The sequence below is a fragment of the Anser cygnoides genome, chromosome 14 (assembly GCF_040182565.1).
Source record: "Anser cygnoides isolate HZ-2024a breed goose chromosome 14, Taihu_goose_T2T_genome, whole genome shotgun sequence".
In the NCBI taxonomy this organism is placed as follows: domain Eukaryota; kingdom Metazoa; phylum Chordata; class Aves; order Anseriformes; family Anatidae; genus Anser; species Anser cygnoides.
In genome coordinates this window covers 15,644,936-15,672,747 of record NC_089886.1, presented here as the reverse complement: position 1 = coordinate 15,672,747, position 27,812 = coordinate 15,644,936, and the positions used below count along the sequence as shown (strand labels likewise).

At 38.3% G+C, this 27,812-nt stretch overlaps 1 protein-coding gene across 3 annotated transcripts in view; it reads right to left on the bottom strand.

Moving 5' to 3' along the window:
* The window catches only part of SLIT3 (slit guidance ligand 3), a 512,041-nt gene that overhangs the window by 92,852 nt on the left and 391,377 nt on the right, over positions 1 to 27,812 (bottom strand). For all 3 annotated transcript variants that reach the window (XM_048064726.2, XM_013178499.3, XM_013178496.3), the window contains exons 18-22: positions 20,594 to 20,737; positions 17,368 to 17,511; positions 11,934 to 12,097; positions 9,593 to 9,725; positions 758 to 826 (exon numbers count right to left, since the gene is read on the bottom strand). In XM_048064726.2, coding sequence (XP_047920683.2) covers positions 758 to 826; positions 9,593 to 9,725; positions 11,934 to 12,097; positions 17,368 to 17,511; positions 20,594 to 20,737 — 654 coding nt within the window. The remainder of the gene's footprint in view (positions 1 to 757; positions 827 to 9,592; positions 9,726 to 11,933; positions 12,098 to 17,367; positions 17,512 to 20,593; positions 20,738 to 27,812) is intronic.

Here is a 27,812-nt window from a genome sequence, read left to right as displayed (position 1 = left end):
ATCTAGAAATAAAAGATTTTTTTTTTTTTATTTATTTCGAAAGAGTCTTTTAGGCTCAAACAGAACTTTTTACTTTGTTGTTGCTCTCCCTTGAAAAATAAAATTAGAGATTTTTCCAAAAAACCATTGCTTTAAAATAGAGGATTCCAGTTTTCCCTCACATATATATATATATATATATATTTTTTTTTTACCTGTTGTTGTTCTGCCCATTTAACTTGAGCATCTACAGCTGATTCAAAGAGCATTTGAAAATTTCTGCTAAACATTTCAGCCAAGAAATTTCACTCTGGTGTATTTCAGGGAGCAATTTACTGAACAAAGTCTAGCTGTGTCTCTGTATGTATGACTGCTCATAGCAGAAACAGCTATGCAAATTTTCATTACCTTAGCATTATAAATGCTGCTTCAACTAGAACAAATTAATGCTGTCTCCTCTGTTAATGACCTTTACAATGTTGTACAGATAAATCTGCCAAGTGAAACAGTAGCAGCCTGCATGAGAGGTTAGTCCTCTCACAGATGCTGGAAGCTCCTGCAGAGGAAGTGTTTTTGGTGCTCTTAGTCACCTCGCTCTTTCTCCACTGTTTAGGAACACTACTGGCAGCAGTGGCTACTATGAAATTCTTTCCAAATTCAAATTACAGAAGGTTTTTGTGTGGTGAGTTTTTCCCCAAATACTAATTATTTATGTTCCACCTACAACACAGTGCAGAGTCATCTAATTTTCTTGGCATTGAAACCACGTGTTTCTTACATCAGAGTCAGGTGCTTGAAGGTGGAGAGCCCCTTTGGCACAGCAGTCAGATGGTTTCCTTCCAGGTATCTGAAAAAAGGCGCATTTGACAATTACATAAACATGTTAACAAGAACTCCTGTCACTCAATCTGCATCATGAAGAAAATACAAATTAAATTCAGTCACTACGGAAATTGTCTTTGATTCATTGCTTTGAAACTGCAAGAGTTTCTCCTTTGTAAATGAATTATCCCACATGCAAAGCATGAGAGTAGCTTATTGATGGTTTTGTTCAAGACATGGAAGTGAATAAAGAATCTCTGGCCTACAGTGAAGGGAGACCACCACCATTTGGTTCTTCTAAGACTGCAGCTGAAGAAGTAAGGGGAGAAGCACTTGTAGGAGTTGTTTCCCTTACTTGAAGTTACTTTTAACAAGTTTCTCAAGAACATGGACTGCTGACCAAAACTACTGGAAAAGGTTTTGTCTTGTGCCTGTAAATCCCTTGTACAGCCAGAAGGAGCTGTACTGCAGGTCTCTGTGGTCTAAGAAGTTTCACTTATTCCAGCGTCAACACAAACATTGTGGCTTTGAGGCCACATTTATTACAGCAGTTCCTACCCTGGCATATACATCCTCCTCACCTTGCTTTTTCAAAGTACACTGGTACAGGAGGAAAACTTGGGACAAACTGAAGATGAAAGACCAAGGTTTTTTTTGAATAAAGGCTTCTCCCAGAAGAACTAAGTGTATTTAATAAAAGCTTGTGTTTCCAGGATGGCAGTAGTTTGAGGCACCATTATACGTGTCTCTGTCCACACACATGCACAGTAGGGCTGAAGCTTTTTAGGATAATCCTATGCCCTCATGTTCCTGGAATACAGTGCCTGGATTTGGCAGGTTCGCTCCACTGAAGACATGTAAACATTCAGTAAGGAAGGTAAAAACCCTGACCAAATACAATATTTTCCAAAAGTTTGCCCTGAAGAGAGTGTGGATACTGAAGACTTCACATTGCTACCTGTGGTAGCAATGGGGCGTGGGCCTTTTCCTGTTTGTACCAAATGATAGAGACAGAGCTGGAGTTTTATCCTTAACCTTGTTTTTTTTGGGGGCTGAACCTGCACCCTTGGAAGATATCAAAGTAATGAGGCTCCAACAGAAACATGCCACTGCAGTGCCATGGCACTGGCCGGGTGGCCCATCAGATGTCTGCCAGAGGGCACATCGACCTGGGAAACAAATCCAAGGCCTTTCCCCCCCCACAGGTGAGGATAAAAGATGAAAAAACATTTGCCATTTTTGGCCACTTTGGCCATTTCTCTCCTCACAGGCCTCCTTGTGAGGGATTTTTCCTAAGGTAGATAGGCCACTGCAATTGATGTGGTATGTTCGGAAAGGTTATCGAGTGTCAGGAAATGCAGCCCATAGACACCAGAACACTTGGTGTGCTGCCTCCGCTGCTGAGGATATAATCCAATAATCATGGTAAGAATTTGTATCCCACACATACAATTTCCTTTTCTTTGGCAACGGATCTCCTTATTCTGCATTTACTATAGTAAACAACAATAATAATAGATTATTGCTGTGCTATATGTTCCCCCTCTACACCAACTGTAACAACACTGAGATACTTGGGTAAACAAAATCCAAGAATTTTTTCCCACAAGTTTTATTTTTATTTTTACTTCATTTAAAAATAAAAACTGTAAACACTAACAGAATTTCTTACATAATACGTAACTGTCACATTTTATTTTTTTTTCTTCCCCTTCTATTTCTATATAATGGCCTCTCATCATTTTCTGCTGCTTGAGCACTCTTCAACTGAACTACTTCAAGAAGAATTTCTTGTAGCTTGTTAGATACTGGAGCCTAGTAGTGATAAAAGGGAAAATCATCACTAAGGGATGAGTAAAGAGAAATACTTACTTTCCTCCTCCCCAGCCTCATGGTTATCTGCTCTGCCTGTGTACAGGATCCTGTGAAGTAAGAGCTGTCTGGGAGCGTGTGGTGGAGCTGACCTCGCTCCTGCTAGGATTAGGCTAGACAGGCAGAACTACGGGCTTTTGACTTTTTAACCAAAAGCACAATCCTTCCTTTATGAAAACCTGTTGAACAGATTAATCTCTCCATTCACAAGGATCACAAGCATCAGCTGATGGTATTATACAGTAAACAGTTAACCCTTGAAAGGAGTGAGGGCTGCTCTGCTGACACAGGTTATAGACGAACCAGGATATGGATTAGTTATGCCACATTCACGGTCACTCGCTTCATTTTGTCTAAATTTGGTGAAAATTATTTTGAAAATTGAGTGCCTTGGTATAGTGCAAATTCACAACATAAATTGTAGAAGATCCTCAGAATTCAACCGCATATGTTACTATTTAAATAGGGCAAATCATGTCTCATTTCCCCAGTTGTGGTCTGCTATGGATGCAGCAAGCTGCTGAGAGTCTGTGCCTTCTCTTTCATCCCACAAAGTCTGCAAATCCTAAAGTCGTGCATGAGGGTAGGTTAAGGCTCCAGTGTTTATTCCACATGTAAAATCCAAAGGATTTCCAAAGGAAATCAAAAGCAGGTCATGTATTATATATTTGGAGGCAATATGTGATTTTCATTTAGGAAGAGACTCAGCTCTTGCAATGTGTTGAAATCCTCAGAAATAGATTTTCAGGATATTCTCTTGTTGATCCCAATATGAAATGGCCTGCAATTTGAACAAACTGATGATAGCTAGCCAAGGTTTTTTTTTTTTTTTTCCCTGTTTTACTTTTTGGTGCAATCAAAAGTCAAGGGAGTACATTTTCATCCAGTGCTTCACTACTCAGGCTAATATAGACACGCAGGCTCCTAGAGTTAAACTCCTGCAGAAGATCTGCTTTGAATAGCATTGGATTTGTACTGCAAACAATTTACTGGTTATATAAATGGGCATGCAAAAAGCTGCAGCATTTATTCTAGTGGTATAACTTCTGAACAAACACAATTTTACACTGAAAAATTACTGATCATATACTTTTCATGCACGCAAGAGCAATTCACCACTGTTAAACCATTCACCACATTATACAAAGAACAGCAATATTTTCTAAGCAATAGGCATTAATTTTGAACGTGCAATGAATTTGAACTAACCAGAGCCTTTAGGACATAAGAACATGCCAAGAATGAGGAGGATCTGAGTTGAATTTGAAGAACACAACTGCAGCAGGTGAGCTGTTGCCCACCATGGGCCAGGCCTCTGTCCAAACAGAGGGGACACAGGAGCAGCAGTTCTGCACCTTGCTGCGCTGGAGATGATACACAGGGGCTGCAAGAGGGCTGGAAACTGGACCCAGTGCATAACAGAATTATTCCTGAGGTTGTAGGGGCAGAACCCAGTTACAACTGTGTATACACATCTAACCATGGAGGAAGGAGGAAGTTACCCCACAAAAAACCCAAACCCACAACAAAACCCTACAGAAGAATGTGGAGGGAAGACTGTATTTTTAATTCTTTACAATGCCTAGCCAAAGTGAGATGATGTATATGGCATCTGGTATGCAAAGAAATTCTGGCATGAATGAAAAAATACATATCTAATTTTAATGTTCAGAGTCAAGTTATTAATACACAGGCAGTCAGAGTCAAGAGTGGGTGTCAGCTGCCTTAATACAGACATGCTGACTAGTATTCAAAACAAACTCCTTTGCTTCCTAAAGTCTCATGACTCTGCAGTTTAATATATCAGACTGGAAATTGTTTTCTACCTCATGAATGCTGCTGGGAATCCTGAAGTCTGAATAATGACTTGTAGGCAAAAAGTAATTACCAGAGTCAAAATAGGGAAAAAAAAAAAGTGCTCATGTTCTCATAAAATGCCACCAATCCTGTGCCAGAAAAGACTGTCTGAAAACCTGAAGGAGCTTTGGAGACGGATACCTGCTTGGCCAGGATGGCTGGTGCTGTAGGGCATGGCCAAACCTCGCTCTGCACCTGCACCAACCACACCAGCCCTTGGAGCCCAGTGCCTGCAGCACCCCAGGGGCTCACCGAGCACCTTCCACATGCACTGACATCACACATAAAAAATTTAAAACTATGCATAAAAGATGACAGCTGTTCTTTTTCCAGCTTGTCTATTTTTATACTGAAACTGCTTGGATTTGAGGTGATACAACCAGCACAAGTTGCCAAAGCATCATATAACCACGTGAATTACTTGGAGCCTTCTTTGTACTGAAATGTCTATTCAGCCATAAAGTCAAGCTCATAGTTACAATCTGTGCTAAGAGAAGAAACTGGAGAGAAACATCAGTTCTCATGCAGAAAATGGAAAAGCACAGAGCCTTTTCTTTAATTTCTTTGAATATTTCATATAGAATGCTACATTAAAAAAAATATGATACTTGCCAATTTTATGCAGCTTTAAAATTAAGTTATAGTCAAAACTTTTTAATGCGGATATTCGATACCCTAACATTCTGATGCAAGTTTCAGTTCCTGAAAAAGGTGGTCTAGAAGACCATTGATGTGAAAGATGAACCATATCCACAAAACATGAATTTTCGAGCTTCAATTACTGTTTCTTGGGAAGACACAAAATTCAAGCATAGATCCATGTACAAATCTGGAACTTGAACTTAAGAAAGCTCTGGCAGATCTGGAGCCTGGATTTTGTGCGCTCGTATGTCAGACCACAACCTACTGGCTTGACACACTGAAACGTGACTGGGAGAAAAGTGAACACCCTGAAGTTTAACTTACCCTTATTCTCAGTTAGGGCTAAAATCACTTTCTGATACATACTCAAACCTCCTCAGTCATCACATATCTGATCTATTTAACTTTTCTTATCTATCATATTTGAAATGCAGATTTAATTCCTCTATTTCAGCTGTAACTAGAATATCCTGTAGAATTATCCTTTCTCTCAAAGGGGAGAGCTCTCCTTCGCTGCAACAGGCAGCACCCCAGGGGCAGGGAATTAACAGCTGGAAGGCAGCTGGACAGGATTCCTCTGCTGGTAAGCAGGTCAGCCACTTGTGAAAACTGCTGTACAGAAAAGGACTGAACAAGCTTGGAGGCTAAAAGAACAAAACACGCAGAGCAAAAAACACGACAAGGAGAAAGGAGGCTTGTGAGGAGAGGAATGGCCAAAGCAAATTCAAATATTAATATGCATTAATAAAAATGGAAGGAAAACCAATCACTAAAAATGATGTACGGTTGGTGTCTAACAACCCCATCACTGCTATCATATAGGTCAGTGTCATGACAACATTGAGTCTAGAGATTACATGGCTAGTACATATTAGTACCTGGACAAGCTAGAAAAGAGGGCCCATGAGAACCTAATGAGGTTCAGTGAGTCTAAGTGCAAGGCTTTGCATTTGTGTTGTGGCAACCCCAGACACGAGCCCAGGCTGGGAGAAGGACTCGAGAGCAGCCCTGCAGAGAGGGACTTGGGGGTTCTGGTGGACAAAAAGCTCGACGTGAGCCAGCAGTGCTGGTGTGGTGGGAGGTGTCCCTGCCCATGGCAGGGGGGTTGGAATGAGAGGATCTGTAAGGACCCTTCCAACCCAAGCTGTTCTATGATTCCATGGTTCTATGATTTATTCTGAAACACACCATGCTCATTAGGTTACAGCTTATGCACGCAGTGCCCACATAATTGCCTTCAGCTTTTTCCCTCAGTGCAAATTATTATTTGCTGTAGGTCCATCACAGCAGCTGCATTTTGTCAGATAAGACTTTTAGAAATAGACTATATTTTTGTGGAAAAAAAAGAAAAGAAAACACTAGCACTCATACACTGAGGTAATATATAAAAGGAAAAAAAGCATGGGAAGCTTGGTTCAGATATACATTAAGAAAAGAAAAAAGGAGGAAGAAGAAGAAGAAAAGGAAACCTAAAACACAAAGCGGGAGTCAGGTGAAGTTCCAAACTAGCTCATTGCATGAACATTTTACTTCTGAATTTCTGGACTAGATAAATGACTGTGTTCAAAGAACCAAGGCTTCTCTTCAGAGCAAGTAAACAGTGGGGAAAAAATGTGGCCAGTATATAAATATACAGCAAAGGAATTTGCAAGAAACAACATAGTATTTCCCTGTTCACAGGAAACTGAAAGAAGGCTTGCCCATGATGATAGGGTTCTGTGAAAGAACTGCTGGGAAACAGAAATCACTTGTATTATCATGCCTCTGAAAAGCAGCAGACTTAGTGGTATTTTCAACTCTATTCTATGTGGAAGCATTCCCTGCCAAGGTAATTCCTCCTTCCAGGGGTGGTGCAAACCAAACACGGGTATGTGTCCTGTCTTTCCCAGCTTTAAATGTGAAGGATGCCATGGATTTCCCATTCGTTGTTCAGAACAGAAACTCAGAAAGTTGGAAGGAGTGAGCCTAAGTCTCTGGTACACCATATAATAAAACATAGCCGGTGATCTTCTGGCTGAGCTTAGGCACAGTGAAATTTGACCCAACAAAGGTTAACCTTATCCCTACATGCCTGTGTAAGATGGTCAATTTTTCACATTGATATTTAATACCTGCTACAATGAAAGAATTCCCATTTCAAGGCTATTTTAACACCTCTAAAAGAATTTAAAAGAATTTCTGAGAAAACTATATGCAGCCCTAACAGACTGGTTTACCCAGATACATGGCAGTGCTTTTTCTTAAACCATATTATATAAAAACACACTAATTTAACAAAAAGCTTTGTAGCTAATGTGCCTTGTAAATGAATGCATCAATAATGGAAGTTTATGAATGCAGACTGGCGCATTAATAAAGATCCCACTAAAACGCCCCCCTGCATCACAGCACCTTTCGGGCCTCCCACGGGGAGAGGGCTGCAGGCTCTTTATGCCCTTGGTCCCTCCTGTGGCACAACCTCTGCCCTCTGTCTAGCCATATAAAAGCTGTGACGTCTTCTGCAGCAGGTAATTTACATGCTTTCCAGTTCCAAGAGCTAAAAGACATCCGCTGCTACCACAGAGACTAAGCAGCTTTGACAAGATACTCCATCCAGGAGATGCTGTTTGCCACAACGGTGGTAAGAATTATCAAATACAGGACAGTAAAAATACATTTCACAATAGATGTAGATGGTACAGTGTCTTCTAAATCATGGGCAATGTTTATCTCAGTTTGGAAGCAGAAGAAAGGCAAGAAAGACTGATTTTTTTTTTCTTTTTAATTTCCTTCTTTTCACTGTTTTCAGAAACACTTTTTTTTTTTTTTCTTTTTTTTTTCCTTCAGTACCTGCAGCTCATCTTTTGGTATAGATACATATAAGGAGCTAGTTTATATTGTTTGAGAGGAAAGTGAGATCAGGACTGAGTTTTGAGACAGTTGGGACAGATTCAAGGTTATATTTGCAGAACATGAAAAATTCAGAGCCAGCCAGTCCATGGCTGACAGTATTCTCCTGACGCATTTCTGGATTGAAAGCAGAAAACCGAACTAGAAGCTTGCACAGCCAAGAGGCTCCTACTGAAGAAGACAGTCACGTAAACTCCTATGAACTCAAACTGCTCAGTTCCAGGCTACCGCCTCATTTGCCAAGAAATAGCTTAAGAAATATAGCAGTTTTCAAAAATGTGAGATTAATTTCACTCTTTTTGTGAAAGCTATGTCGTCAGTGTATCGAATAGTATCAGTAAAACTCGATATGCAAAATCTAAAGATAAAAATTCCTAAGTGTGGCAGTGGAAATAGGAGTAACATCTGTGATATCTTGCTGTTGGCAAGTCATATTTGAATTCAATGGGACTTGAACAAGAACAGGGCAGAAACCACCTTACAGACTCTTTATCACTGATGGCAATATATAAGGTAATACACAGGCTTGGACTCGACTTTTGGTTCAAACCACTATTAAATATGCCCAGCGTCCATACAGATGTATTAATTAATGCAAAATATCCATGTTAATTTGTGTTCTCACATGCACTCTCAGTCCATTCCTCATTTAAGCAATGAGGCCCTGTATAAAACAACACAAACTCCCTTCCACTGCAAAGGGAGTAAAAGGATGTGTATCTCATTCATCAGTTGCCTCGTTACTAAATAGGGTAAAGCAGAAGCAGATTTTCATTCATTAGAATATTCAATGAACACACCAACTAACTCAACCAACTACTTTCATACAGAAATTGTAATAAGTTTCAGGAAAAATTCACCTGGGATAGATTTGAATAAGGATCTAAAGAGGAAAAGCTCTGTATTTCTATTGCCAATTGTTTACGCCAAGCAGTTCCACCAAGCAATGTATTTTCTTTCCAAGCAAAGAACCAAAATCCAGTATAAATTCATAAAAAGGGGTAGATGAAAAGAAGACTAGGAAGGCAGTTATCAACTAGGATGAATTTACTTTACCATTTAATCTAATTATCTGTTATTTTAGACATTTCATGAAGCCTGGAGAAAATTCATTGTTTGTTTCCACCACTGGCATTTTTTTCCCTCTTCTCAATCTCCTTAGAGGATAATTAGCTCACAGCTGCCTAAGTCAGGAACGTATTTTCATCGGCCTTACAAACTGCCTATTATGAGCTCAGGCTGTTCAGAAGCTCTACAGGATCGTTTGATACCAATATATGCATTTGTTCCCCACAAAGAACTAATGGGTGCAAGGATAGATAAACTCTGTTCCCACTGCAGAGCAACACATTCAGTCAAGGGACAAATAAGTTTAAAAATAACAACAGTCAAAACATACAGAAAGCACCAAAGCACAAAATACCAGTCAGTCACTGAAGTCAAAGGCAAAACCCCAAAGGACTCACAAAGCCTCCCCACAATGTAATATCATGAACTTCTCATGAAAGGAGCTATGTAAAATGTAACTTACAGCTCAGTCACATCTTTCGGAATTCCTTTGGGAATTATCCGCAGACCTTTGTTGCTGCAACGTACCACCGAATCCACACAGGTACACTGGGAAGGGCAAGGAGGAGAAAGCAAGCAGCTGCTTTCATCGTTACCTGCACAGGAGGAGAAATGGAGTATTCAGAAGGGAAATCAGCTTTCAGCCCAGACTGACACACTTTGAAGGCAACTTCTTAGAAGGACCAAGAAAGGACATCACTGAATCCTGGGTAACCGTCACAGAATTTTAAAATAGCTCTCAAAGCTTTTGGAGCAACTGTTAGGAGGAAATTCTTTACTATGAGGGTGGTGGAACACTGGAATGGGTTGCCCAGAGAAGCTGTCCATGCCTGGCAGTGCTCATGGCCAGGCTGGATGGGGCTTTGGGCAACCTGGTGTGGTGGGAGGTATCCATGCCCATGGCAGAGGGATGGAATTAGATGAGCTTTAAGGACTTTTCCAATCCAAACCATTCTAAGATTCACTATGTACAATCTGCTTTAGGAGGTTTTTTTTTTTTTTTTTTTTTAATTCAACTTTTAGATGTTAATTTTGTATTTTTTAATGTCAGCCTGGCATTTCATTAATCATTTGAATTAAAAAGCTCATTGTTTTTGACAAGGATAACAAGGCAAACATCAAACTGAGCAGCATACTTGCAACTGCTGGCAATCCATCTGTGCACACATAAAAATATCTACTTTTTCCAAAAATGGATTCAAAGTTCCATAAACAGTAGATTAAATCTCATAATTGAAGAACAATAGAGTTTCTGCGGAACAAACTAACTCTTTAAAGCTAAGAACATTAAGGCATGGATTTTCCCCAAAACCAACAGGCTTTGCAAAACATAAGGCAAAAGCACACTACGGTATCACAATGTATATGAAAAGAAACAATTAGTGGCACATTCTCTAGATGACAGCTAGAGGAACCATGCAACTGTTTGTGAGTACGAGCAGCCTGAGTGGACCAGCACTGACACACAGGGCTGCAATCCAAGAGAACGCAGCCAGCCATCATTATTTTCCTTTTTTTTTTTTTTTTTTAAAAAAAAAAGAGATGCAAGGACTAATTGAGACTGATCTATTTCTTCCTTCTCTCTGTTGGATGTACCCATGAGCATTGAGATTAAAGAATAAAACTGAAATACCTGCTACAAGATAAAAAAATTACTCATAAATGTATGGGTAGGGAATTATTTGTATTCAAAGGGATGGAGAAACCTGACTGGCCTACAAAAAACCAGGAAATATTTTTCCCTTTTTCTTTCCAACTGAATTTTACAGTTGGAAGCAAAATTCAAAGCCTTTCACAAACCAGCAGAAAAGGTATGTTTCTGCAGCATATTCAGTTTTTCCCAATGTTCTTTTTTTTTTACATCCTGCCACCACATACTTGTCATTCACCATGGCTGTCTGACTGGCTCTATGACAGAGAAAGCTCTGAAGTATGCAATGCCATTTTCTTGACCAAGATTTTTTCTTTCCAAACCAAAAGCCAGTTACTCTTTAAAGACTAAACTCATTTCCCTTGACCTCAGAGCCCAAAACACGTTGCCTTGCTGCCACATAGCTTGACTAGGACAGAGTTCATTTCTTCTCCAAACGGGCAACTCCTGTGACTCTTACAGCTTCTTTAGAGGTATGACTACCTGCAGCTCCAGCATATCTGGGCTTGACAGGCAACCACAGCCTCCAAGTCAAGTTAGCAGTGCATTCATCAATCAGTTTTTCTCCTCGTTATTTTCTCTAAAATCTGCTTGATCAGAAGACAGAGAAAAGAACTATCTGAAAAATTAATTAAATTTAAGGATTTTTATTTATTTAATTATTTATAACCTATATTGACCCCGCAAAGCATTAAGCATCATTGAGTCATTTCTAGTAGCATCTAAGGTTTTTTTTTTTTCTTTTTTCTTTTTCCCTGTATTCATCTCTTCTATTGGTAAAACTGAACAGTTCCCAAATATAAAAGACCTTCCAAGCAAAGACCATTCCCACAGGCTTCAATGACTTTTAACTAGCTGTATGAATAAGGAATTGGGAGGAAGAGCCAGGATTATACCAGTACTATACAAAGCAGAGCATCTGTCTTTCATAAATTTATTCCTATATTTAGGTGCAGATGGTAGAATTGCAGAAAGTGGAAAATGAGAACAACAATAAATTCCTGATAGGGAACAATAATCTTCAGCTCTAAATGGCTGTCTTCCTTATCTCTAAACTGAAATGTTCACCATGAATCATTGCTCGATAGGCAGGGAGGCTCTCACACAGATGTCAACATTACCATAAATGACAAATTGAACTGGATTTTCTTACCATCACAGGTGAAATCCTGGGCATCCACATCTTGAATTGGAATATCCTTTAAGAAAAAGGGCTTCAAACATCGGGGATTTCCACTGACGATTCTCTTCTTTCTCAACCATTTTCCCAGCCAGGCCAAATGGCAGTTACAATTAAAGGAGTTAGCCAGCAAATTACTGAAATGGAACAAGACATAATTGCATCAAATAAGAACATACAGAAATACTTAAATAACTGCAGAAAGAAGACAGGTTCCAAGTTGAAGCTCTTTCCTGCCATCTGTGTCTTTGAGATCCTGTTCTGTTCTACACATCGGGCATGTTCTACGCAGGTTTTATAGTAGGTCTAGGGTTGTAATTATAAAATGCATTTATGTACACATATGTATGTATATAAAACAAAGTACTTACTGCTATAGCGATTATTTAGACATACTTGCATCGCTAACAGGGCTTTATTTACAGTGTATTTCAACCCAAGCGACAGCTGACACCCAGGTCTAAACTCATGTCACACACTGACACACGTATGGGTGATCTTCAATCTGATTACTTCAGGCAATAACATGGAAAAGCTTAGCACGGCTAGCCATTAACAAAGACCTACGTGTACTACTTCGTATGTGTACAGCCATGCTAGCTTAGCACATTGTTCCTGGCCACAGCGCACCCATCTTTCCACCTGCCTGTGTTACAAATCTGTGCCATGTGGGAGCTTCTGGCAACCTGGATTTGGGTTGCCCACAGAAATACAGAAATAACAAGGACAGTATTCTGCACATACATACATATATACACACATACATAAACTATGCAGCACTGTCAGCTTGAGCCACTCCTTATCAAGCTTTCTTTCTAAGGTCAGTATTATCTGTAGTGAAAAGCATGTGCTTTTCTGCCTTGTGAACTTTGTGAGGTCTGCATCAAATCTTGCTACAGCTCCCAGAATACATTTAAAATACTGCTGCAGCCTAGCTGCAGCACTGTGGTGCGTGGTACCCAAAGCAACCACTTGACAGCCTTCTAAGAGGAAAGGATTCTTAGTGTAGCTTGTGTTAGCAACATTTAAAAAAAGAAAGCCTTATCCATTCTCTTGTCAAGCCACGAAAACATAAACGCTACGGCAATTTCTCAGTTGAACACCTCTAACAAAGAAATCTATATAAAATAAAGATATTACCCATTTGTATTTTTAATAGCTTGTGATTCTTTAAATGAAAGGAGTATAAGGTGATGTTTGTTTTAAACGACAATCTTTCTAACCTAGCTCGAATTAGAGCTGAGAATCTTGGAAAAAATCTTTTTTACTGGAGTCTTGTACTGAAATTCCTATACATTATTTGTGTGTAAGAGTTTTATGAATAAATTTCAAATGAAAGCAAGAGGCTGATATTCCTGGTAAAAAAAAAAGTTGACTATCTTTTGTACAAATACAGAAAGAATAATAGCCTCTAGGGTTGCTCCATTGAAGGAAATGAACTGTCAGAGCCCCACATATGGAAAACGAAGTATCCAAATGAATACTGATGGAATTCCCACATCATATGTAAATATGTCCAAGGATTATTAATATGGTAGTACAGAAAAAAAAAAAAAAAGATGATAACGAAATTCCTCTAAAGCACAGTGTATCTTAAAAATGAAAAAATTTCCTAAAGAAGCGCATGCTTCAAATACAGGTGCAGTAGCTGAAGACCTTGGAAATCTTCACTTGCAACATACTTTTACAAACCTAACCACGTAGTCAATATCACAAAGTTTTCAGCCAAGCAGTTCCTTCAGAACACAACAGTGCTGGAGATGAAAACATCTGGCACAGTTAAGGTGTGGCAGCAAGAAAACAAACCCAAAAGAATTTCTAAATTATATAGGTTCTAGGTCAACACTACATAACCACATTATGATTTACAGCTGCTCTCCATGTAGTAAAACGGCTTACTTCAGTCACTGCACACTTTAATCACTGCACTAGCCAGGAGCTCTGGGTGTGTAATTACACGTAGATCTTGTAGAGACTATTGTATTGGTGTAGAGGGAGAAATGGGGAGGAGTAGAAAACTCAGCGTAATGCTCCATAATAAAAAATACTCAACCTACTTTATGCTGACTAGGTTTCAGTGGCAAGACTAATTTTGCTGTATAAAGGTGAATAAGTGAACAGGTTACATAGGAGCTTTCAGTCAGAAGAAGCAGAAAAGTACTGATAATATTACTTTGCTTTTGGGTACTTCATTTCTGACTTGTTTTCCATTTTCTTTAATCTATAATGGGAGCACATGCAGGATGCCTTGTATATTTTCCATACTGACATACTTTGGCATGAATGTTTAAACCAAGCATTTAAATCTCCAAAGCTTAGTGAACCAATGCTCCAAAGGTCATTTGTTCCACTGATGGAAGGGAGTGAGATCATATTTGCAGAACAACTTCCATGAAACAAATCCTTACAAGGAAGTAATCCACTATTAGAAACAAACAGCAGGTGTATATAATCAGGTTTCTGGAGAACCAGCAGCTCTGAACATAAGGAAAAACTTTCAGAAACATTCATGTGGTCAATCTGCAGAATGCTCCCATCAAAATTAATAAGTATGACCATTATTAATAAGTATGCCCATTCTACAGAGGTTGCTTTAACTTAATGTGCTACTCCTCATTAGCTGACAAAGGGTAAAATATCAATAAAAAATATTTAACCATTGGATTACATTTGGTTTATACTTTTCCTAAGAACTAAGTAAGAAGTTGTTACATATAAATGCAATAGAGAAATAAATCTGTTGTTATGGAACTTAAATAACTCTGGGAAAAAAAGAAAAAGAAAAAAGAAAAAAAAAAGAAAAATTCATCTTGTCACAATTTACACATATCCTCCTATCACTTCAGTGACACCTAAATTTAATTCTTGGTCCAGCTGAAGAGAATCCACTTTCTATTTTAATTTCATATGAAGGTGACATGCCCACATATATACTCTTTCCATGGCAATGCTGTGATGCAGCTTTTGGAAAAATTTTAAGATAGAGGGTCTCTAGAGTGCCATGTGGGACAAAGGATCCCCTACAAAAACCAGTTGAAAATCTAGAACAGCCAATAATTTTCAGAAGCTTTATCTTAGAAACCGGCTGTTCAAGTGGAGCTCTCAAACCACAAACAGAAATATTGGACAGGCAGATTGTTTTAAAAATTCATAATTAGTAATCAGAGTTCCTACATGTAAGATAGTGATTTAACCACTCAAACAGAAACAAAGCAATCAAGCTTTTAGCAAAGATGTCTTACTAACATTAAATTCATAAGTGCTTCCTCAAGGACATAGACATATTTTTAAAATCAAGGGTGAATAGAAGTCTTGAGGGATGAAATATTCATATCCTGTTAGAAACATCTCTGTTAAAAATTGCAAAGTAGCTATGGAATATTAACTATTTAAATGAATTCTAGTGACCTGTTAGAAAAACATGCTGAAACGCATCTGGATATTGTTGAAATTAGGCTGAAAATACATCCTGGAATTCAGGGTAAGTTTATATGAGAATAGCTGCATGTTTAATTCATGGAAAACCAGTTCTGCTTACAAATCTGCCCAGTTGACTGTGTGAGGACTGAAAGACATCATTGAATACCATGTATGCAGAAGTACAAGTACATTTCAAATTAGCATGCTAAATATTTATTTTGACTAGTAACACATAATAAAAACTGATATTTTTCACCAATAACTTATAAAATAAATGTTCTTCGTCTATTGAAAACCATTAGTGCACTATTTGCAGAGCTGTCCATGTTTTGATAATATCAGTGAGGCTGACTCAATGAGCAATAACAAAAGGAGCAATATTTTTTTTTAAAGTGCTGTAAATATGCCAAGATAAAAAAGGAAAGAAATGTTAAATTTTGTATTAATTTCTGGCTCACAGTAATAGATGCAAAAGTGAGTCATTGCAAACCCTGATTAACTCACAAAGTGTGGGTTGAAAGGGAAAAGCAGGCATAGTATGCATCTTCAGCTGTGTTGTCATTTCATATAACAACCTACAATGGAGTGCTGCTAGGAAATTAACACATTTGCATTTTGCATTTAAATGTGAAATATCACTATGGCTTGTCTAGGCCACAATGTCTGAAGAAGTCAAAAGCAAACCTCCTCCTGCCTTAACTGTCCATGGATCAAACACGAAGTGAAAATGTGTCAAAGAACATAATTTTTCTTCAAAAAGCAGGTAGAAACCTGCCATGAGATGTGGTCTTAAGTCCGTGCCAAAGCAGTGCAGTCTTACTAGCAGCAGCTTTAACTGCTGATCCTCTAAATTGTAATATTCTATATCTGCAGCTGAAAAAAGGAAGAAAATTGGGCATCTTCTAACAAAATATGACAAAAATGCTTCCATTCAAACAAGGCAGGGACTTTATAGACTAATTCAGAGAGTCACAGCTATTAAGGGATGCACAGAAGGAAGTACAGAAGCAACTGTGCAAGAAGCAGGTAGGCATTGCTTGCAGCATAGTGAGAACAAGATTTCAGCAAGTACCACTTGATTTGTCCCGTGACTTGAAAATGGTCAATAGAAATAATCTGGTTGTGTTTGTTTCTTGTCCATCAGTTTCATGGGGCTTTGGGGGTTACAGAAAGTAATGGAAGAAAAGTCCAGGTTCAAAACCTGAAATGCAATAGCTACAATAGTTTGTTTTGGTTGGACAATTAAAGTGTATTTTCAGGGCAGCGTGAAGGGAATTAATCAGACAACTTACACTAACAGCAACATCAGGGTCCATATTCACAGCTGGAAACAAAGAGCAGACTTTCTTTCCATATTTATCAGTCTGTATTTTATTAAAATGGACACCTCACAAAAGGTATGTACAAATACTTGAAAAGCAAAGGAACTACTTCAAAGAAGTGCACAGAAATATAAGCGAATTACCAGAAAAGCTTAGATTGGAATTTTTAAATTCATGTTCAGTAGGACTGGAGTGCTTTGTCCTCTTAAGTTCGTCTGAAAATCTAAGCATTAGCTACTAGATTTCTTCTGATATTTAACTAATTTAACTGAAATCCAAGAATGAATGCTGTCCTTACAAAACTAGACTCTAGTGAAATTAATGCAATTCTGAATCTGAAGAGGTTGTTTTCCTTGAACTCCTCCTGTGTACTGCACTAGGCTATAACGTAGCAAAACACGCAGTCATCCTGCCTGAGGCTGGCAACATCTGAGCTTTTTCACCCACTCTAGCTGAAGCAGTTCAAATGTTTTTCTGAATCATACCCTGAATCTTTCAAAGACAACCTGTGATTTCAGTAGGATAGGGTTTTCTTTCTCTAAATGAGGTTTTCCAAATATGAATAAGTAAGCATTTTGATTTTGAAACTCAAACGCTGTCTCCTCAGAAAGAAGGCATGGAATAAAGGCATCACGATGTGTTCTTATTGTAAGAAGATAACTTACATTGTAGACAAAGAGACTAATGTGCTGAAGGCTCCAGGGGTGATGGTACTGATATGATTGTCATACAGAGAAAGAAGTCTCACTGAGCTCAGTCCTGCAAAGGTGTCATTGTTTATACAGCTGATAGAGTTGCTCCTGAGCATCCTGTGAAGATTAAAACAAGGAATTAGGAAATATTGGGAGGGGATATAAATTCAGGTCAGGAGGCCCTGTTTCTAGGGCATCAACAGATGGTTTGGCAAGTACTGTGCTCTATTTTTGTTGATTGCTGAAGTACAACACAGCTAAAAGAGGGCTAAACTCATATAAACATTGTCTTGTGAATTTAAAATGCGTTTCTTCCACACAGCATTAGAGGCTGATGGGAACTCCACATCTGAAATTAGTGTGCAATCAAAATCACAACTAGTGGCAAACTTGAAATAAACACTCAAGTCTGTTCATTTAGTAAGTATCTGAGAGCATGTCAATATGTATTTCAGAGACCAACTGAGAAAGACTGTCAGAGGTTATGTGACAATAATACTAACTGCATTATTTCTGCTTCTATTGTGGATGTTTTTTGTAATCCACATTGCAGAAATACGGAAGGAAACAGCGCCCTTAGCAGAAATCAAGGAGTAGCTTAGGAAAGATTTCCAGACCTAAAGCAAGCTCTGAAATCTCATTATAATAATTAATTGACAAGACAGAAAGCAGTAACCATTCTATAAATTGTTCTTTGCTCAGTGTTTGTACTAGATGAATCAATGCTGTGTTTTGGAAGATACATCTCTCTGAGTTGTTATGGTAACAATGAACTCGATGATACAGCCTAATTAATTTGAAAGACTGCAGTATTTTGTATCTCTGCACAGCAAAAAGAGTATGTTCCAATTCATGCCAATCAACATCTGGATCTGTAAACATAACCACACAGTTGGAATATTTCTACTTAGGTGAAAAATTGTTCCATATTTAAAGCATACTACCAGAAATCCAGTCAATATATGCAGCTCATGCTGCTGTTCCAGTGAATTGATCCTCTCAATTAAGGAGCGTTCATTCTTTGGTATCAAATTCATGCAGTGAACAAGGACAATTCAGACTCCCTTAGAAGTCTGGATTTATATCTATTTGAATCCACCAGTTGGGCATTTACATACTTAAAAAACACCAAAGAGAGATTAACTGTGCAATCACAAACGCTCAGCGTTTGAGACCTGGACATTACACTGCTTTAGCGTTACCAGTCTCTACACAGAGTTATCACCACAGCCACTACAAGTGCAATGGTTTTGGTGTTGCAACTAGAGTGAAACTATGTCAGAAAAGAGTCAGGAGGCAGAGAGGCACATGCCTTACACGTGGAGTACAAAGCTGCTTGAAAGCCAGGTCATGACCACGAACTCTAAAACGTAAGAGTAAATAAAAGAAATAATGCATTTAGCGGCTTAGGTCACTCTTGGAAATTCATATACAGAAGCATTTTCTCTATTCTGTACATATGTGCAGTCATTCTGCAAGGTGGGATGACTGAACTGGGATGTCAATACATCAATTCCATGGTGATCTACTGCCTTTTAGAAAACAAAGTCTTTTAAGAATGACTGTCCAGCATGACCTCTTCATAAAAGGCCACAATTTTAGTGCTCAAAGTCAATTAATGGAGATATATATGTCCTTCAAGCCAAAACCTTTGATTTTATACCACAGCATACTATGCACTGTGTGCCCTTCCTGAAGGAAAACTTATACTTACAGAACATCATTTCATGCTGTGTATATTTAGGCTGCTTTATCAGCTAGGGAGAAATTTAGGTCAGGTCAGCAGGATAGCTTGAATGTTAAGTATCTTTTTATTAAAAAAATGCTGAATACTGCTTAGGAGCACTGCCACAGGCTGCTTTACATTATGAAAATTAATTTAGTATCTATGGATGGTATTTTAAATTCCCTTAGTAAAATGCATACATAAAAGAACAGATGGCTGTAACCATACCAAGAAAAATAATGCTAAGGAATAGCAAGAGAAAAGTTCCCCATTTGTCATTACAGGGCAAAGGCCTCCAAGTGAAGACTGGATTTTTTATTTTTTTTTTGTACTTGAGTAAGGGCTGAAAGGATTGTGTGATGATTTTGTGCAACATAAGAAGCATTTGCTGCTAATGAATAAATTGCGGATTTTAAATTTCAATTTGATTCCTATAGTCTATTTACTGACAGCAGCCGCCTAGTCAAGTGCTTTCTTTCTACAGCAGGGAGACTGTGCAAAAGTGGAAATTCTTCACGTACGGATCATACACATCATCTGGCATGAGTCTTTACTGTCATCGGAAACCTGACTGTTTTTCAGGATGGGGAAAAGGAATAGATTAGATGCCATCTTGAAATCCTCTTTGTGATCCTTCTTTCAATATATTTTTTAACTTGAAAATAAATTAGTGCTACTTGCTGCGAGTTTATGTACAAGTGTTAGTTCTAAGAAGTAAATTACAAAGTTGTTCTAAGAGCTCAAGTAATACCAAACCAATTTCTTATGCGTTTATGTTCTGTCTCATACATGCTCTCCCCAACCACAACCACATTAATACTATATCCACTGGTAATTTCTGCGGCAATCAAGGCTGTAGCTAGCCCAAAGTCATGCATGTGCTCATGGGCTGATACACCTGGTACAGAGTGAATGGCCAGCTACCTTCTGCCAGCAGGACTACAACATTACGGTTGTGCCTGCCTTAAAGTTGCTTAGCTACATCTGTATTTGGTTGTAGCAATAACTTGAGCCTTCTTTTGCTAGCTGGTGATTTCATATGGTTTGTAGGACATTAAGATCTTTTATGTTCCTTAACCTCCTCTGAGGTTTGGTTTGAGCAGACCAACAATTCCAATTTAGGTAGAGGACAGGGGTGTGAGGATGGACTAATAGGTAGCAAATATGTTCCTAAACACCTTGTTTCCATAGGAAATAACAGAAGTATGCCCAAAAATGCCCAAATTTGACCGATGACAGGTTCACCATCAAGTTGCTCCTGAAACTTTTGAAAATCGGTTTTCTTCCACAGAGGTAGAAGATAAATCTCACATCCTACCCAAGACTAGAAATTTACTGAAGGTTTCATAACACTGAAACAAGGCACTGCTTTAGAATTTGCTGTCTAGTAACAGATTTTAACAAGTGCTGCTGAAGTTGAGCACTACCACTCCAGTTACAGAGGAACAGAGAAAGACAGATCTTTGCACTTACAATGTCTTCAGCCCTGTGAGGCCTCTAAACATTCGTCCGTGTACTGATTCCAGTTGATTCTCTGTCAGAATCAGTTCCTGCACTCCTGAAGCTCCATCAAATGTGCCTTCTCGAATCTCCTTGATCTTATTATTGCTCAGATTTCTATAAGGAGACAACCAGAAACAGTAAGAAAAGCATTAGTGTTTTATTCAAAACATACATCATCACACTGGAAGGACGATGGAAGGACGGACAGAAGGGAAGTAGGTTATATGCATCTTAGTGGTTATCTAGGAAAACATTCAGTCAGCAAGGAGAGAATACAGAAGTTCAGAAGTACACCTAATCCTCTTACAAACAGCTCTCCTTCACTCTGCTCACAAAAAACACAGAACAGATAATCAAGAGTATTTAAATCCACAGATTTACCAGCTCTCATATCTCATCTCATTGTTGCTTATAAGGGTCTCAGACCTACAATAAATGGTTTTCTAACATCAGATTTATGTTCTTGAACTTATGGAGACTGCTGAGACTAGGTGCTCTGCAATTAAATCAGCTACCATTAAAACAGCTACCAGCACACATTGAAATATGGAGCCCATTCGTTTAGTGTACCAGGACCTTTACTCTTTTTAAACCCAGTGCTTCTGTAAGATAAATAACTGTGTGACTGCATGTATCTGATAAAAAAAATTATATGTACAGTCATGAACTCCCAGGCATTTAAATTTAACACCATCATTCAAAATGAAATGCCTATCACTTAATTCTCAGTTCACATCTACCGCAATATACAACATTATTTTCTAAATATTTACTCTGCCTATACAGTCTCAAGATGTTTGCTTATAGATCAACATTGGAGAACTTCAATCTAGAAAGTTAAATGAAGTTCTGATGAAATGCAAAGTGAATCTTCTGAATATTTCATATTTGTGAAAAACCCAGTGAATAGAAAACTTCTGAATGATAAAATGACCTTAGAGATGCATAAAAATGAATGGTTTTTAATTATTTAAAACACTTATATAAAAGGCCTTAAGCACTGTAAGACCTTGGGCCTCAGTCCTTCAAGCATGTCCTTATGAAGCCCTGTAGAGATTACAGTATGTAATCCTATTTGTGTAGGCCTTTGACAGGAAAAACTATTTATTGTTTTACTGTCTACAATAAAAAAGAGAAAGTAAAAGATACTCTCTTGTTCCCAAGAAGATGCCAAATTCCAACACTATTACTCATACTGAATAGCATCTCATTCCAGAAATGATCCCACTACACATGCAGAATGAGTAATAGTTTCAAAACCCAACTCCAGGTGATATAAAACAAATGACAAAGTATCAGATTAGCACCTGGGCTACAGTGCTTATAAGAACAGGCAATCTTGTTGGGATAAAAGCTGACAGAAGACATGGCAACAGGACAGCCTGGCCTCAGACACAAATAATGTGGGTCTTGTTCTTTGCAGCAGTCATCACTTAATAAAAAAATGTTGAGTCTTGGAGATATGCTTCATGTGGGATATGAGTATGCTGGTTTATGTCTGCTGAACAACTGTCAGACACTGGGTCCTACAGCATGTGGTCCATCACCTCTTGTGCTTTCCGTGATCAGAAAGAATAGCAGTATGCCAGCAATCAGCCAAAAATGATATAAAAGTATATAGAAATACTCACAGGTTTTGCTTTCCAGGGGTTTTGTACTTTGTCTAACGCTCACATGAAGAGCTTATGTGAGTTAAAGCAAGTCAAGGATGGATATGCTGACATATGCATTTAATTTGGGTGCTCAGCTATTTCTCTAATGGAAATGTTTATACCTCAGCATCTCTTTTGAATGCTGGCATAAGTAATTGCTCCCAATAATCCCTTTCCTGGTAAAGATCACCCCATGATGCTTATTTGCACAAAAATAAATGAATAAATAAGTAAATGTTTGTGGTGGGAAGGGAGGGTGAGTTACTATAATACAAAGACTTTAACTTTCAATTCACAGATTTCAAACTGACCTATACTTGTTGTTAAAAAGTTTTATTAGTTTTTACCATCTAAAAGATATTTAGTCACATTTACTAAAAATGGGTGCAATTTTAATGGATGATTGGATACTCCAGGCAAAAAAGCAAATATTGGAGAGGAAGGCTGGCCATAATTTGCCAAGGAACTGGCACCTTTAAACAATCCAAACCATCTGACTTTTCTTTGCTGCCAAAGAACTTCTGTAGATAGGCAACTTCACTCGTTTGAGCTAACAACGCCCAATCATTTCAACAACATAAAATTATCCAAAAATATGCTAGCAGTTGCAGAAAAAGCCAATTATATGTACCTTTCCCATGCAAGAGTCTTGAAAATCCAAGATTAAATGCTATGACAAAATCAAAGTTGCAAGGCAGCGAAAAGACAAGCTTTACAATAACAAAAAGTTAAGGAAAATACTGTCCTGCAATCCCACTTGGAGTACTGTCAAAGCAGATGTTCTGACAATCCAGATTTCTTAATTTGTCTTCCTAAATTAAGGTTTTCCTTATCAGAATGCAACAAAAAAAATTGGTAGATGACAGCACTTATTCACTCAGAAGATGTATCATCCTGAATGTCTGACCCTCTAGAATAACAGACATGAGAAATTACATACTTTTCAGTCTAGAATTATCAGAAAAATAGCCAACTGTTGATACAAACCTTAAAAAATAAAAGCAGTAAAACTTTGCCTGCTTTCCAACTTAGAGAGCTTTAGTCTGTCCTTCCCAGCACAAAAATAATCTTTCATATATAATGACCACAGCACTTGACAAGAAACATTTTTTTCTATCAGAAAACTTCTGACAGAGTTTATAGCAAACTCCCATTACAGAAATGCGTCATCTTCTCACAGTGTTAAGTTTCTATCAGGAAGTGTTCTTGAAATACTGGAAGACAGTGGAAAAGAAAATGAACCTTGAGTATTTACCAAGAGACCTATGGCCTCTGGCACGACCCAGATGGGAACCTATAGTCAACCTGGTCACTCAAGAGGGCTATTGTTTCCAGAAGGACCCTGATCTACCACGGTGATAAATTTTAATCCTATTTCCAGACTTGCGTTTTGGGTAAGAGGTCAAAAGAAATTTTCAGAAAGCCTGGGTTTACTTTATGTGTGGCTGTGAATAGGAAATGAACAGATTTAGGAAGCTCTCAAGGTGAGATTGTTCACACAGCTCACTTTTCAGTCAGATTTTATTTACCTTATGGCTAAAGTTTATGATAATATTATTTCTGTTGATCTTCTAACTTCAACACAGAACAAGCTGGATTCTATTCAGTCTTAACAGAACCATTCATCCTGCTGTACCTGCTGGGTCAGTTTCAACATTTCATCGTGGTATTCACCACTGAATTACCAGCACACGCTGCTGAACTACGACGAGCACAACCACCAGAGTGCAGTCCAACTGCAAAGACTCTGCTTGGTCTCAACTTGCATTTTATTGTTTTAACATACAAGCAGCCTGTTCTGAATGGGGTTTTCCCGAGAATATTTCAGGCTGTTGGTGGTGTGTGTGGAGTCTTTAAGTATATTTTGGGAGGAAAACCCCAGAGCAATTGCATTCTTGTGGAGGAAGGTTGTTTGCTGAGAATATTTTACAGCTCTTACCAACAGTCTGGCTGTCTTTTACAGAGTGAGTTGTTCTCAGGAGCAGGATGGCACTGAAAGTCTTAAATACTACAGACAGATACAGAAATATACTCAGTGACATTCATACATTTCATGCAGCAGAGCAGATTGATGGTATCACTGAAAAAAAAGGAGGCATGTGATAAGCCCAAATGCCACATATCACAACACTCTCCACAATTTCATTTCCACAAAATAAAGTCTGTTTCTGTATAAAAAGTGACAGATTTCTGTGACCTCAATTGCCATGGTAAAATTTATGCTTAGGGGAAAGAACAGCAGGTGACAGCTGTTTCTAAAGCCAGAAACTACTTTTACCTTTCCAAGAAACTTAAGTTTATGTTTATTAAACTGACTTCTCATCTGCAAACTTTATCATGATTCAGTTTTATTTTGCACGTAAAGTGTATTAAATCCTGGGCTGACATGTCATACAGTAAGATTTAATGTAAGAGAAATACCTACAGACAAATTAAGCCTCCAAAGTTGATTATATACTAAAGGTGGGGTTGGCAGTACTAGCTATGGCCAAGACACTCTGACATTTCCTGTTATAAGACTGTATTTTATATTCACTTTGTAACTTTGGCAAGAAATACCAGAGTGAACTGTCAGATGTCCCTTCCAGGTTTTGAGGTAAGTATTTTTTTATTGTTCTTGTTCTTCAACAGAATAAAAGAGGTCAGTGCCCTTTCTCCGCAGCAGTGCATGAAATATGGCAGTTAACCTTTTTGTTCTGAATGTGAGCTTGGTGCCAATTCTTCCTCTGCAGAAACAGCTTCTGGGCCCCCAGTTGGGACAGCTGGTCCCACTGATTTCCAGGGAGAGGGCTGGAGCTGATACCAAGGAGCTGCAGCCTCTCCCTGCAGGTCAGTATCCCACCTCTACAACTGAGTGCATCTCCTTGCTCCCACGGAGTTGGGTACTGAGGGGGGATTTGATGCTTGAACCTGTCTCCCATGGCCAGAAGACAACTCCACACTCCTGCTGTCACGGGAGTCCTCAAGCTCTGGAGTTTTTCTTTCGCTGATTAACAACTTGAGGTGACCCCAGTGCAAAACACTAGCAATGCAGTTCTTGGAGCTGGAAGCCAGTGCAATGTGACTTTTGCTTTCAAGTCATGCCTTTAAACTTACAAAAGCAAGTGAGGTGCTATGGTAAGAAGTCACTGACAGCAAAAGAGAGTTCAGGGCATCCAGCAAAAGCCACTGAAGAACCCAGTAAATTACATCTGGGTGGGGCTGGATCTACTTACAGTAATCTACATCAACCTTTTTATTGCACTGTAAAAAGCATTAAACATAAAGATAGATTCAAATTTTGGCTATGAAAATAGTACTATGTATACAGGATTTTGCAGCTAATTATTAAAGTTGATTTTTTTAAAGACATATGCAGACATGTTAACCTTTTAAAGAATAACACAGTAATCTTAGCAATTTAAATCCTAGAAAAATGGGGCATAACTTTGCATTATGTCTCTCTGACCTTTAAATTTCTATATCAAGAATTCAATTCTGTTTTGCATTAACATGTATTAAATCCTGGGCTGATACAACATACAATAAGATTCAGCTTAGGAGGAATATTTACTGACAAATTAAATCCTAAAAAAAACCAAAATGAACTGTCAAATATCCTTTTCAGGATTAGAGATAGATGATTTCAGTTTCCTTTTCAGGATTAGAGATAGATGATTTCAGTTTCCTTTCTCAAAAAAAAAAAAAAAAAAAGGAACTTCACCTATGCCAGGAAATAAAGCTAGCCAAAATACTGAAATACTGTCTTTTCATGGAAAGACCCTCATACTCCAATAAAATCTGATTTCAAATTTGTGAATTTGTGAATACAACGTAGTTGTCTTATTCAAATGATACATCTTCCCTGTGGAAATCTTTTAGGAATTAGCTGAACTCTAAGTCTTGAACAAAGAGATTTAAGATTCCTGCTACAATCCAAGGAGAGTACAAGACACAGTTTAAAGAAAATTAAAGACCATTACCACACATAATCACTGGAGAAACCCTAATATGCCAACACCAAATCTGTGTGTACATCCCTTCGGAATCTTACTAAAAAAAACCAAAAGATTGTGATATGCAACTGGACACATATAGACATGCACAACTGACAGAGCTTAAGTGACAAAAGAACAATCATGAACATATACCTAGAATGTAAATATAATTTGAATCCTCCTTAAGGTCCAATTTGCAGTCAACCTCAAAGTGTGCATGTTATAAACCAAAGCTACACATCAGTATAATATAAATTGAGGAGGCACCAGGAAGGAACACTAGGCAAGAGGAAGCAAGGGCTAATTCCTCTGTCTCTGGAATTACACTGGAGCTCTCCTAGCCAGAGCAGAACTGTTAAGAGTAGCTTCTCTGCAAATTTCCTTGACACACCTTTGTCACTGAGTCATAAACTGAGGTGAAGAAAAAACAGAGGGCAATCATTCAAATGTCCCTTTAAAAATCTATCCTCTCAACTTAGGCTAACCATGAAAAGGCAATTAAATTGGCTATCTCAGCACTTTTCATTTCAGAAAAAAAAAAAAAGAATTGCAGAGATGAATTAAAAAAAAAAAAAGTAAAATAAAGGGTGTTATATTGATACCTGGTGACCAAAGGTGATTTTGGCCAATGGCTTGCCAGTGCAAAGCTTTGAACTCTTTCCTTAAGCCTAGGAAGCAATACAATTTCTAGGCACATTCCTCTACCTGCTGTTCTCCTTTAACACTTGAATGGACAAGTAATACGATGAGACCAAGTCAATATTGCCAAATTAAATAACTGTAAAAATTCTTGTTCCTTATACACAATGAAAAACGGGTATTTGATCAATACTCTTCTTCCTTAAATTAATAGCAGCAATAAGCAGTAAAGCTTAATGAAGAGTTTTTCCAACCTGCCACACACACAGAGCCGGTGCATTAGTACCATTAACAGCTGCAATCCTATCCACCCATACTTCCCTATACAGTCACTAAATCCTTCTTACCTGATGGAAAGAGGACTATGAATTAGGTGAAGGATACTTAGTAAAGGCCAAACAATAACACAGAAGGAAAGGGATGTATGTTTTTCCTGGCTATCCAGTCCCTTCACAAAATATAATTGGGAGAATTAGAAAAAAGATGACTAATCTGGCTTATTAAGAATCAAGCTACTGAGTAAGGCCATGGTTGACATGTTGCTTCTTTGATGGAGCAATATCCTTTTCAGAAAATCTGTGTATTCAAATTGAGATGTTTCTTCACAGCATCCAGTAGAAGAAATCAGCTCAACTATAAAGAGTATCTTAAACAGGCTCTGCTTAGGGGCTGCCACTAAAAAATGCACAAGACAGACCTTTTATGAAGTATGGGGCACAACTACTGCTCTTTGCCATCCATGTGAACTGCACCTGTACCTCTTTGTTCGCACTGCCTGTCAAGAACAGACCAGAAGGATGTTTTGTTTCACAGGAAACACTCTTAAAAAACCCTCTTTAAGCCAATTCATGCTGCTGTTATGCATAACGACACAGCCCTGTTGAGGCATCCCTCCACGTGAGTGATTAATGGGAACATGAA